The sequence below is a fragment of the Elephas maximus genome, chromosome 24 (assembly GCF_024166365.1).
Source record: "Elephas maximus indicus isolate mEleMax1 chromosome 24, mEleMax1 primary haplotype, whole genome shotgun sequence".
Lineage (NCBI taxonomy): Eukaryota > Metazoa > Chordata > Mammalia > Proboscidea > Elephantidae > Elephas > Elephas maximus.
Window position 1 is genome coordinate 22,519,751 of NC_064842.1, and position 13,166 is coordinate 22,532,916.

The 13,166-nt window shown below is 38.4% G+C and overlaps 2 protein-coding genes across 2 annotated transcripts in view; both read left to right on the forward strand.

Annotated features, from left to right (window-relative positions):
* Positions 1 to 13,166, forward strand: part of OPN3 (opsin 3) — a 41,066-nt gene that overhangs the window by 4,524 nt on the left and 23,376 nt on the right. The gene's annotated exons all lie outside the window — the stretch shown is intronic.
* CHML (CHM like Rab escort protein) lies at positions 109 to 6,928 on the forward strand. Its single transcript, XM_049868226.1, has one exon. The coding sequence runs from the start codon at positions 109 to 111 to the stop codon at positions 2,074 to 2,076; it is 1,968 nt and encodes a 655-aa protein (XP_049724183.1). The 3' UTR covers positions 2,077 to 6,928.

Below are 13,166 nucleotides of genomic sequence, written 5' to 3' on the forward strand. Positions count from 1 at the left end.
CAAGGAGAGACTCTATTTCAGCATAGTCACACCTCGGCTGAGCCCTCATCCTAGAGTTGTACGCATTTCCTTCATCGGCAGTTGTCACCAGACACATTACCTCCCAGGATGGCAGACAGTCTCCCCACAGAGTTTGATGTGGTTATAATAGGGACAGGTTTGCCTGAATCCATCCTTGCAGCTGCAAGTTCAAGAAGTGGCCAGAGGGTTCTGCATGTTGACTCCAGAAGTTACTATGGAGGGAACTGGGCTAGCTTCAGCTTTTCAGGATTGCTATCCTGGTTGAAGGAATATCAGGAAAACTGTGTTGATGGGGAAGAAAGTACAGCTGCATGGCAAGGCCTGATCCATGAAACAGAAGAAGCCATTACTCTTCGCAAGAAAGATGAAACCATTCAACACGTGGAAGTTTTTTGTTATGCCAGTCAAGATTTGGATGACAGTGTTGAAGAGGTTGGTGCTTTGCAGAAAAATCCTTGCTCAGTGGCATCTAGTACCCTCACTGAAACTCTGGATTCTGCATGCTTGGGCGAAGACGAGCACTTAGTACACATTCCTAGCTATGAAAGGCCTGCCCAAGACACTTCAAAAAGTGATGGAGAGATTTCGCTAGATGTAAATGACGTCAAGGAACCCCCGGAGAAAGGAAACGATGGTGGAGACAGAGCTCGTGCTCACGCGGTTTCAGATGCAGACAAAGATGAAAACAAACCTGCAGGAGAAGGCAACACAGACCAGCCAACAAGAAACAGGATTACTTACTCTCAGATAGTTAAAGAAGGCAGGAGGTTTAATATTGATTTGGTATCAAAGCTGCTGTATTCTCAAGGATTGCTGATTGACCTTTTAATCAAATCAAATGTCAGTCGATATGCAGAATTTAAAAATGTCACAAGGATTCTTGCATTTTGGGAAGGAAAAGTTGAACAAGTGCCTTGTTCCAGAGCAGATGTCTTCAATAGCAAAGAACTCACTATGGTTGAAAAGAGGATGCTCATGAAATTTCTCACGTTTTGCGTTGACTATGAGCAACATCCTGATGAATACGAAGCTTTCAAGCAATGCTCATTTTCAGAGTACTTAAAAACTAAAAAATTAACTCCAAATCTCCAACATTTTGTACTGCACTCAATTGCAATGACATCAGAGTCATCTTGCACTACGATAGATGGCCTTAAAGCAACAAAAAACTTCCTTCAGTGTCTTGGACGGTTCGGCAACACTCCCTTCTTATTTCCCTTATACGGCCAAGGAGAAATTCCCCAGTGTTTCTGCAGGATGTGTGCAGTCTTTGGCGGAATCTATTGTCTTCGGCATAAGGTACACTGCCTTATAGTTGACAAAGAATCTGGGAGATGTAAAGCAGTTATAGATCACTTTGGCCAAAGGATAAATGCCAAGTATTTTATTGTGGAGGATAGCTACCTTTCTGAGGAAACATGTGCACATGTGCAGTATAAGCAGATCTCTAGGGCAGTGCTCATTACAGACCAATCTATACTGAAGACAGATTCAGACCAGCAGATTTCTGTTTTGATAGTGCCTCCAGTAGAAGCAGGGACCTGTGCTGTTCGGGTCATTGAATTATGTTCTTCAACCATGACATGCATGAAAGACACCTATCTGGTGCATTTGACGTGTTCATCTTCTAAAACAGCAAGAGAAGATTTAGAATCAGTGGTGAAGAAGTTATTCACCCCATATGCTGAAACGGAAGTAGACAAGGAAGCGCTTGAAAAGCCAAGACTCTTGTGGGCTCTTTATTTTAATATGAGAGATTCCTCAGGAATCAGCAGAAGCTCATATAATGGCTTGCCTTCCAACGTTTATGTCTGTTCTGGGCCTGACTCTGGTCTGGGAAGTGAGCATGCTGTCAAGCAAGCTGAAACACTTTTCCATGAGATCTTTCCAAGTGAAGAATTCTGCCCCCCACCTCCAAATCCAGAAGACATTGTCTTTGATGGTGATGATAGGCAACCAGAGGCTCCTGGAACCAATAAGACAATAATGGCTGAACCAGAATCCTCTGAAGAAAGCAAAACCCTAGAAAGTCCAGGGAAGCTGCTTCAAAATTAGAACAGGCAAAACTGGAAATTCTGCATTGGCGTCAGAATATTCTCATTTCAAGGACAGTTTCCATATGAATAAATAGAAGTGGTTATATGATAAATGCAGTGCTAGATGTTGTCTTTAACTCTCTATGAGACAGACATTCAGTCATTGGATGTCTTTGTTTATCGGTAGCTGATTCATTGCTTATTGGACTTCTTTTGTTTAAGAATGGACCCCAAGATCCATAAACTTAAATAGTGTTAGCTTTATTTTTGGTATTGCATATATATATGAGCGTTCCATATTCGGAACTCTGCTTAAAGGAAGGTAATATTGTATCCAGTGATCTTCAGATTTTATCATTATCTACAGAGCAATTAATAATCCCTAAGGAATATTTCAAATACTTTTGCAACGATTGCATTTCCTACCACATCTGCTTTCTTGGAGATATTCGAACAGTGAACCACACAAAAATAAATTATGTGAGTCTTTTTATGTGTATTATGGACACGTAGTGTGGCGATGGTAATAGCAACCAATCCAAGTGCCAATATGATAAAATACATTTGTCTGTAATTGTTAAGCAAATAGCCTTGCATGATTCTTTATTCTTTGTGAAGGGCTGATGTTTAAAATACATTTTATGGTATAATTCAGCAGCTTGACCTTGGTAACCAACTGAGTTAGTTCCATATTACAGAAAGAGTCAGAATTTACTAGTTGAAGAGCTTATTTTTCAGAGTTTCATTTGAGAAAAAAGTTAGAGGATAAGATTAGTTCTGGTTTAATACTTCAGAAAATCTCTGCAGAGCCCTGCTCTAACTTGAAGTTCAGTAGATGAGGCCAACTCAAAAGAACTTCCAGCAAGTAACTCAGGCCACAAAGGGGGGCAGCAATGCTCCAAGAAAAGATACTTCACAGTGGCTGTACTGAAATTCCTAAGAAATTGACTGAGGCATGTTTAACCTGGGATTAAAGCCATCGCAGTTTAAATCCACCAGCCATTCTTTGGAAACCCCATGGGGCAGTTCTCTGTCCTGTAGGGTTGCTATGAGTAGGAATGACTTGACAGCAATGGGTTTGGTTGTTTTGGTTGGTAAATAGTTCAGTCGAGGTTTCTCAGTGAGAATGAAACATACAACCTTGATGACTCTACCAGCTTTAAGTAGCAACACTAACTAAAACTGATAGCAGTGAATCAGAGCATTTGACATACCCTTCGTTTTGTGTCAAGGCTAGGTAACAGCCTTCATAATCATTTGTCTCCTGGCTGATATCTAGAGGATAGAAACTGTTTCCTCAGAACCTCCAGAAGTCATAAAACCTGTTGTACTCCAGTGCTGAAAAAGTGTGAACCTCCATTTTTTGTCCCATTTCCATTCCTCAGGCACCCAAACCAGTTACTGTCGAGTTGATTTTGACTCCTGGTGGCTTATGAGTGTCAGAATAGAACTGTGGTCCACAGGGCTTTTCAGTAGCTGATTTTTTGGAAGTAGATCATCAGGCTTTTCTTCTGAAACACCTCTGGGTAGAACTGAACCTCTAACCTTTTGGTTAGTGGCCAGCTTGATAATCTTATAGGAAGCCAGCCTATAATGACAGTTGTTTTCTGAAACACAAGCATTTATTATGTGCTACTTTCCCCACTGCTGTCAAGTCAATTCCAACTCATGGTGCACTTAATATTATGCTTTCTCATTACAGCTTCTCAACTACCCTGCCAGGCAGATGTTATTGCATGTATTTTCAGAGAGGAAATAGAGATTTAATTATTATTTGCTCAACATTTGGTATGTGCCAGAGCCAGCATTGAATTCCAGGCTTCCATGAGTCCAAAAACCCTTGATTTCTCCACTAACTTCCATTGTTTGAAGAGTAGCAATACTGTAGGAGAAAGAAAACATCCTTATGAAAATCAGAATCTAGTATTGCTGGTGAAGAAAAGTGTGCAGACAGTGGGGACCCCACACTGGTCTCTCAGCTCATTATGAATTAGAGATATGTGACGAATAAGATTAGTTTTAAAAATACGTATATACACATATTAGAGCCAGGGATCTCATTGAAGCAGAATTTGGCTAAGTTTTAACAAAGTAATGCTTTTTTAATAATGTATCTTTTAATCTGAAGATTGTGTTACAAAAAATACAAATGTTACTAGGCTGAAATATACTCTGAGCAATCCTCTGTTGCTCCTGTCTGTCTGAGGAAAATGAGACAAGAAAGATTTAAGTAACTTCCAGCTCACTGAAAGCAGAAAAGTCATGAATTGGTATTTATTATTTATGTATTGTTTGAATATGGGAAAGTAGTATTAGTGGGTGGATCCTAAGGCTTAAGCTTATGCGAACAATGGAAATGCCTGAAGTAGGCTTAAAAAAAAAAGTAGTTAAAATTAAAAATAAGTTATATAAATGGAGGGTAAAGGTAATGCAGACCTACTGAAAAGTTTTTCAGTATCACGGGTCATTTGTAAGAAATTGAGAAAGGAACAATGAGAAGTTGCAAAAGATAGTACAGCTAAAGATAATGGAAGTAAGAAAAAGTGTTAGTCTGGTCCCAAATAGGGTTGTTTTTAAAAAAAAAAAAAAAAACTAACAAAATGAATATGTTACTTTCTTATTTAAATTAATACAAAATAAATTGGAAATGAGAAACATTGTAACCAATAAGAAGCATTTAAAAATCTAGGGGATGGTATAATACTCCAATAAGTTGGAATTTGGCCATAATAGATTTATTGGTGAATTTTTTCAAATGTTCAAAGAATAAGTATGTATAATGAAGGATATACACTATTAATTGCATTTTGAGGCAAAGTAGATTTTAAAAAGGGTCTCATTTTGCACATACACAAAATGCAAAATATTGGCAAGTGTGACACCAAATAAAAATAATTATTTACTATGAGTCAGGATTACAGGGCTGGTGTTCAAAGGACAACCATTAAGTCAATGTCAACAGAACAAATGCTAAACATTCAAAATATTAATAACATAATTTTTAAAATGCCAATAACAATCACCATTTATCTTTGACTTAATTACCTCTGGTAATGATGGCACAGGACTGGGCAGTGTTTCGTTCTGTTGTGCATGGGGTCGCAATGAGTCGGAACTGACTCAACAGCACCTAACAACAACAAAGACAATAATTTCATAGGCTTTTCCCATAGTGTAGTGAGTAAGTACTTAAAGCCAGTAACATTCCTATTGGGAAACATGTGAGAACCACTTCTCAAGCAGAAATAAAATAGTTTTGGTACCATTTTTATTTATATAATATGGTTGAAGAAACAAAACATTACCTATAAATGAGAAAAACGGAAAGAAACATCACAAATATTATTTTCTATTAAGATGACTTTGTAACTAGCAAAATTTATAGTGTCATAAATAAAACACTAATTTCAAGAAGTTGCAGGATATAAAATTTTTTCAAAGTAGTCTTATTTCTAGATTTCAACAGCGACAGTCTACTGCTTAGAAAGTGTTAGAGTCTTAGTCTATAGCTGTGTGGCTGTACTGGGATAAAGTGAGAATGGTGCTTATTGGAAGCACAGTGCTACAGGCTGGAGGAACCAAGTTTAAAAAGATGGCCATACTGCTGTGAGAGACATCTAGTGTAACAAAAAAGTGCTAAATGGGGAGTCAGAAAACCAGAATTCTAGTCCTCACTTCATTACTTACCAGTTGTATAATTTGGGGAAAATCACTCTGTGAGATTCCATTTCACCATCTATGAGGTAGAAATAACTCTTGACAGAATTATTGTGAGGATTAAGTTAGATAATGTATGTGAAACCAATTCAAAAGGAATGCCAGATGTGACATCCCGTAAACCCCGTTGCCGTTGAGTTGATTCCAACTCATAGCGACCCTATAGGACAGGATAGAACTGCACCACAGAGTTTCCAAGGAGCTCCTGGTGGACTCGAACTGCAGACCTGTGGTTGGCAGTCAGTGCTCTTAATCACTACACCGCCAGGGTTTCCAAATGTGACATAAGTATATAGATTTACTACAATTCCATTCAACATTCCAACTGGATACTTTATGTAATTTGATAGAATTGTAATAAATTGTATTTAGGAAAATAAGCAAGCAAACATAGACCTTTTTAAATCAGGGAGAAAAAAAAAAAAGGAGGCTTGTGCTTCCAATCCTTAAAACATGCTGTTGAGCAATGTTTCAGAAATTTCTGCGTGCTGAATAGAAAGTTTAACTAAGTGGTAATAAACCAGTCAAAAAGAAATAAATATTTAATAACTGCTGGTGGAAAGACTAGCCAGATATCAATATGAAAAAAGGAATTAGATACACCTTGCGCATGAAGTATAGGGTCAGAATCGACTTGAAGGCAAGGTATTTTATATTTTTTGTTACATATGAAAACAGTTTCTTCCAAATTGGTTAAAATGTTAAAAGTTTAAAAAAATGGAATTTTCTTCCCAATAGTAGTGCAAAGGGTACTTCATGGCAATTGAAAAATGTTACTGACGTGGTAGTGAGATTGACTAAAAGCAAAATGAAAATATATCCCAACAGGAAGAACACAAAAAGATAAAAGGAATAAAAACAGCTTTTTGCACTGTACATGAATAAAGTGCTTAATGTATTTTTTAAAATATATTCAAATCCATACGGTTTTCTCCTCTTTACTAGGCAAATTTATAAAAGGATAGAATGCAGGTGAGATGATACCAATAAAAATGAATTCTTACAATGATACTCAGATTTTCTAGCATTAAAAATGCAAATTAAAACAACTCATATTAGCAAACATTTAAAAAGTTACATGTGTCCTCATACCAATAACCAGCAACAAGTGCTGTCGAGTCGATTCTGACTCATAGCGACCCTATAGGACAGAGTAGAGCCGCCCCATAGAGTTTCCAAGGAGCACCTGGCACATTTGGACTGCTGCTCCTTTGGCTAGCAGCCGTAGCACTTAACCAGCACACCACCAGGGTTTCCCCTTGTACCAATAGCAAAGTGTATTAGTCTTTTCAAAAACTACCTAGAATATAAAAGCTACAATTGATCTATCTTTTCACATACTAACTCATTTTGAGTAATATATGCCGAGGAAAATTTTAAAAGAAAATAAGAGCTACTTGTACAAAGATAGGCCTAAGAATTCTATTCATTAGAGTAAAAACAAAAGCTAAAAAGCCCAAGAATTGGGAAATGGCTAAGTTAGTTTTTGTGTATTGCTATTTAAGGCTTAATATAATTATTAAGTAATATTGATATATGTGAAATTGTATGCAAAAATGTTTAAATGAAACAAAATGTTAATTAGCACATAAATGTGTTCACTGATTCTGTAAAAATTCAGGTCTCTACCTTGAGAAGAATCAGAAGGCACAGATATGATTAACTGGAGTTTAAGGCATTCTTTATTATTTTTTTTTCTGTAAAATGTTGAAGTGTGTAATAAAAAATAAAAGATTAATTGGTAAAGTGATTTATTGAATTGGTGAGACAATTATTTCTTGGACTTATAAAATTCCCCTTTAAAGGAAAAAATACAGATTTTAACGTTAAAATCAAAAAGATAATCTCCAAGAGTGTGTGGTGCAAATGTTTACAGTTCTGGAAGGGAATGAATTCCTGATCAAGGTGGATTGTGCGGTGTGTATCTTTTCTCCGTTGCCCAGCGTTAACCTGAGGGCTATTTAAAAAAATTTTTTTCCCTTTTCTGCATTCCTCTTTTAGTGTGATTTAGATTTTAACTTTTTTTTTTTTCCTATTAAAATAGAATAATGCCTCGATTAAGGATTAAAGAAAGCGGTATATTATGACAATGGGTTTTTGTTTTTTGCTGAAACCTCAGAACCAGAGCTGGGAATAGTAGCTATAGTAGCAGAGCATTCCAGTACATCAATATGAAGACATTACTTACCAGTTAAAGCGTAGCCCCTAATCCAGGAACACATGCTTTGTTTGGGAGTCTTGGAATCCAGGGAGATGGAATGACCAAGCTTGGGCCTCAGGAAGGTCTGAAGAGAGACGTGTGCCAACGACAAATCTCAGGGTTTGGGGTGTGACAGACTCTTCCACCAGCCTGAGAGATCCAGCTCGGGGTGCTCGAATTCAACAAACATCTGTTAAACATCTGCTGTGGCCTATGGATTGGCATTATTCTAAGAATTAGAAACATAAAATGAATTAAGACAGGCCCTCTGGACCTGAGAAACATTCTGTTGGAGGAGGAAACCCTGGTGGCACAGTGGTTAAGAGCTATGGCTGCTAACCAAAAGGTCAGCAGTTCGAACCCACCAGGTGCTCCTTAGAAACTCATGGTATTTTTTCAAAGGGTACCAAAACATTACACGGTTGGAAACAAGTTGCTTGGAAGTTAAAAGCTGGATTCCTTAACATTTTCTGAATAACGTAGAGTTAATTAAGAAGTTTCTGACAATCAGAAGCTTTCTCTTTTGCCTGGCAGGGAAGAGGGAAGAGAAGGCAGAGGAGACTGGGTTCCAGAAGCCCAAGGCATTGAGGTTAGGGAGTGGGCAAGGTGAAAAATCAAAAACAGATGCAGGTCATAAAGTTCAAGACCACGGAATTCTGATCCGGATTAGTTTCATTTACCTCGGTCTTGGTGAGACAAGGACCAGCCGTGCTCCTATTGCATTGAGGTAGCTGCTATCCTCACTGAAGATTTTTAAATTTTGACTTTAGCATTTTTACCTTTATTTTCTAGAGAGGTATTTTACCTTGCCAGTATAGTGCCCTTCCCTTCAGTCAACTACCAAATGTAATAACATTTCAACAGCAGGGGGCACAATACTCCCAGCTTTGTGTACTCCAAAGGCCTGAGGGAGTCAATGGAAAAAATTTGACTATCATGGCTGTTACAGACCAGTTCTGCTACCACATTGGTAGGAAAGCTGCTTTTTCTCCCGACAACTGCAGTTTCAGGTATGATCCTCAGGACAACTATGTAAGGTAAGAAAAGGCAGGTATTTATATCCATTTTATAGATAAGACTTGGATCCATTAGTAAGAATTAACATGAACCTCTCACTTTGCCTCCATCTCAAGAGAGTTTTTTATTACAATAAATGTGTAACACATAAATTACTATTTTAAAAGTGGTGGCTTCTAGAAGTTTAGAATACATTTGTTTTTCAATAACAATCTTTTAAAATTTGTATAATTAAAGTGGGCTAACGAGCTGGAGGAAACTCTACGGGGCAGTTCTACTCTGTCCTGTACGGTTGCTATGAGGTGGAATCGTCTCGACGGCACTGGGTTTGGTTTTTGGTTTTAACGAGCTGGGAGAGGGAGAAGGGATTTGATTTTTTAAGCTCACAACTGAAATCAAAACAAACTCTTTATCCTGGTGCTTATGTCAAGAGCTTTGTCTCTTTATATTTTATCTTTATTAGCTCCTACTGTCATCCTGGAAAACCTGGTGGCATAATGGTCAAGAGCTACGGCTGCTAACTAAAAGGTCAGCAGTTCAAATCCACCAGGTGCTCCTTGTCAACCCTATGGGGCAGTTCTACCCTGTCCTATAGGGTCGCTATGAGTCAGAATGGCTTCGACGGCAATGAGTTTGGTTTGGGTAGTGTCCTATGATTTTAGCATTTGCTTGTTGTTAAATATATATTTAACCCTTAATACGCTTTGTGAACAACTATAATGATAATAAATAAAGATACGCATATCAAAGGAATAACTTCTGGACTCAGGCACATGGTTGACAAACTGTAACAAGAAGATAACTTTAGTTCAGTCCAAAGGATATAATCCGTAGGCATTTTGTAGTTTAAGAGAAATGGGAATTCTTGGGGATTGAAGTGCAGTGGGTTTATACCAGGTTTTATTACAGATCATATAATTAAAGACCTGAGTGTCCCATTACTGTTTGTTTTGCTGCTTCCATGTCCTCAGTGAATTTTTGTTTTCCTTTTGTAAATTATTTAAAACTTACTTAAATATACAAAAGTACAGAGGATAATGCAATAAATGCCCATGTATCTACCACCCAAAGTGGACAGATATTAGTATTTCTGTATTTGTTTTTATCTGTCTTTAAAGAAATACGGTTTTACAGATAAAATTCATGTCTCTGTATTCCCTCTCTCCAGTCCCAGTCCATCTCTTCCCTCCTAGCGTAACCACAGACATAAATTTAAGGTGAATCTAGGCAATTCTTTGATCTTTTTGCTCATGTTTATTTACCTATTTCCTTGTTTCGATGGCTAGTTGGGTTATTTCCTGGTTGTCACGATAGCAAACAATGCTGCAAAGCATATCCTTGTACATGTCTCCTGCCCAATGTACATGAGTTTCTCTAGGGCTGCACTGTTCAATATGGCAGCCACTAGCCTCGTGTGTTTACTGAGCATTTGAAAGTGGCTAGTATGAAGTGTAAAATACATACCAGATTTCAAAGCCTTAGTATGAGAAAATATAAAATATCTCATTAATAATTTTTATGTTGATTATAAATAGAAATGATAGTATTTTAAATATATTGGGTGTCTTCATTTCCTAGTGCTGCTGTAACAGAGGAAACCCTGGTGGCATAGTAGTTAAGTGCTACTGCTGCTAACCAAAAGGTCGGCAGTTCGAATCCACCAGGCGCTTCTTGGAAACTCTATGGTGCAGTTCTACTCTGTCCTATAGGGTCTCTATGAGTCGGAATCGACAGCAGTAGGTATGTATGTATGGGGCTGTAACAGATACCACAAGTGGGTGGCTTTAAGGAAGAGAAATTTGTTTTCTCAGAGTTTAGGAGGCTATAAGTCTGAATTCAGGGCATTGGCTCTAGGGGAAGATATCTTTCAGCTCTATAGCCCTGGCATTCCTCAGTTCCTTGGTGATGTTCACATGGCATTTATTTTCCCTCATTTGTGCTTCCGTGTCTAATCTGTTCTTTTTATAAGTTAGAAGTGATTACGTTTAGGACAAACCCTATACTGATATGGCCTTATAACACAGAAAAACCCATTCCCAAAGGGGATCACATACACAAGTATAGGGGTTAGGATTCCACCACGTGTTTTGGCGGACACAATTCAATCCATAACATTGGGTTAAGTAAAATATGTTACTAAAATTATTTTCACCCATTTCTTTTTACTCTTTTCAATGTGACTATTAGAAAAACTTCAAATTACATACTGATTCACATTGTCTTTATACTGGACAGTGAGCCTCTGGGATATATAAGTAGATGTGAAATGGCTGAGCCTCGTATAGGCAAGTTTTCAGACTGATTGTTTTCAGCATCCTTAAGTCTCTTCTCCGCCCTTCATTTTATAAAGCCTTCTCAGTTTCCCAGTCCTTGGTGATCTTTCCTCTCTGAGTTCCTATGGCACTTAGGTGTGTACATCTCATTTGGCATTTCAAATACAGTTTTGTCTTTTGGTTTGCCTTTCTGTTGCCTTTTCTCATTTATATCAGGGACCATTCTCATGACTCTGCCTCCCCAGCTCTAAGCTCAGGCCCTACACTAAACTATTTAAAGAAGGTTTAGATACTCCTGGCTGAGTGACTTTGCCTTTAAGATGTGATTTGTCCTTGGACAATTTTCTCTTATTTACCTAGAATATGCCTTAAGTCTCTTGTGAACCCAGGCTTCACTGTGCTCTCCATAATATGAGCAAATTCCGTAGGAAGTAACGTTAGTCTTCATTCGGTTTCCTTTTTCATGATGAAATTGCTGATGCCTCCCCAACAAGCTTCTCGTTCACTGACGGGTTCTGGAGTCTTGCTATCTTGGCCAGACCAGGGCCAGCCTAATATGCAGAAGGTCACTTCGTTAGATTTATAAGAGTTTCTTTTCAAATGACATTACTTTCAGCCATCTTTTGGTATGCTCTGCCCGGTTCCAGAAAACATGGCATTATCATGGCTCGTTGGGAGACAAGAGGCAGCAGAGTTGCAAAAGACCAGGAACTAGGTAGGGAAGAATAAAAACGGAGTAAATATGAAAACTGGAGCTGCCTATACAAATTAGGAAAAGGCCTTCCTTCTTTAGGGCTGGTTCAGCCCTGTGCCCTAGCACCCTCACAGCTCAGGAGACTAGAAGTCTGATTCAAGTCACAGGCTCTAAAGGTAAGGCTCTCTTCTTTGTAGTTTCTGGGGAAAATCCTTGTTCAGTAGCCTAGTATTCTGCTGTGCCTCAGAGATCTCCACATGGCATCTCTTTCCCCCATTTGCGCTTGCTTCTCTATGTCTGATATGCTCTTTTCATATCTAAAAGTTCGTTAGGTTTAAGACACACCCTACACTGATATGGCCCCATTAACATAACAAAGAAAACCCTATTCACAAATGGGATTATATCCACAGGTATAAGGGTTAGGATTCCAACACATATTTTGGGGGAACACAATTCAACCCATAACAGTCTCTAAAAAACCAAAGACTACAAGCAGAAAAGGCACAATAGCACTGATTTGTAGGGTCTGATCTGTTTCCTTCTCTGGGCTGATCCTCTCTCTCTCTCTATGTATATATATTTGTCTCTTTGCTAGGGACCTGAGGCATATATCTTTGCTCTCTATTAAAGATGTAGAACAGTTCTTAGGTAGCATGGAAGAAGCCAAAAAATAAAACGTGGGTAAGAAAAACAATGTGACACAATGAAGAATGAAAACCTTAAACCATAGAAACCATACAAGTCTTCTCATTAAAGAGAAGCACTCATTCCACAGAACAAAGTACTTAGATTTATTTCCAATCCTGTGCTACTGCCCAGACATGGAGACAAGGGCGTGGATGCTGGTGCTTTGCTGAAAAGGATAGAGGAAAAGACACAAAGACTTCAGGGGCTGGAGCAGAACCAGCTGCCTCCTGGAGTGTGTCAGAGGGAAGAGGGATGGCCACCACTGCACCTGCTGACTGACATGGTTGCAAACCACACAATTAAAGGAGCTCTGGACTGCATCTCTTGGTGTAAGGACTAAAGGTCTCAGGGACACAAGGAGTGGTTTCTTTTCTTCCTCTATCAGTGATTGGGTCTCTGGAGGAAAATCTGGGAAATGAGCAAATAGCAACAGAGACTATATTTAAGGAGATTTGATTTAAATCTAGACTGAAACCCTTTGCCGTTGAGTTGATTCCGACTCATAGTGACCCTATAGG

Bases quoted from the DNA above. Each gene is read 5' to 3' on its own strand.
- CHML (XM_049868226.1), top strand. From the start codon at position 109: ATGGCAGACAGTCTCCCCACAGAGTTTGATGTGGTTATAATAGGGACA.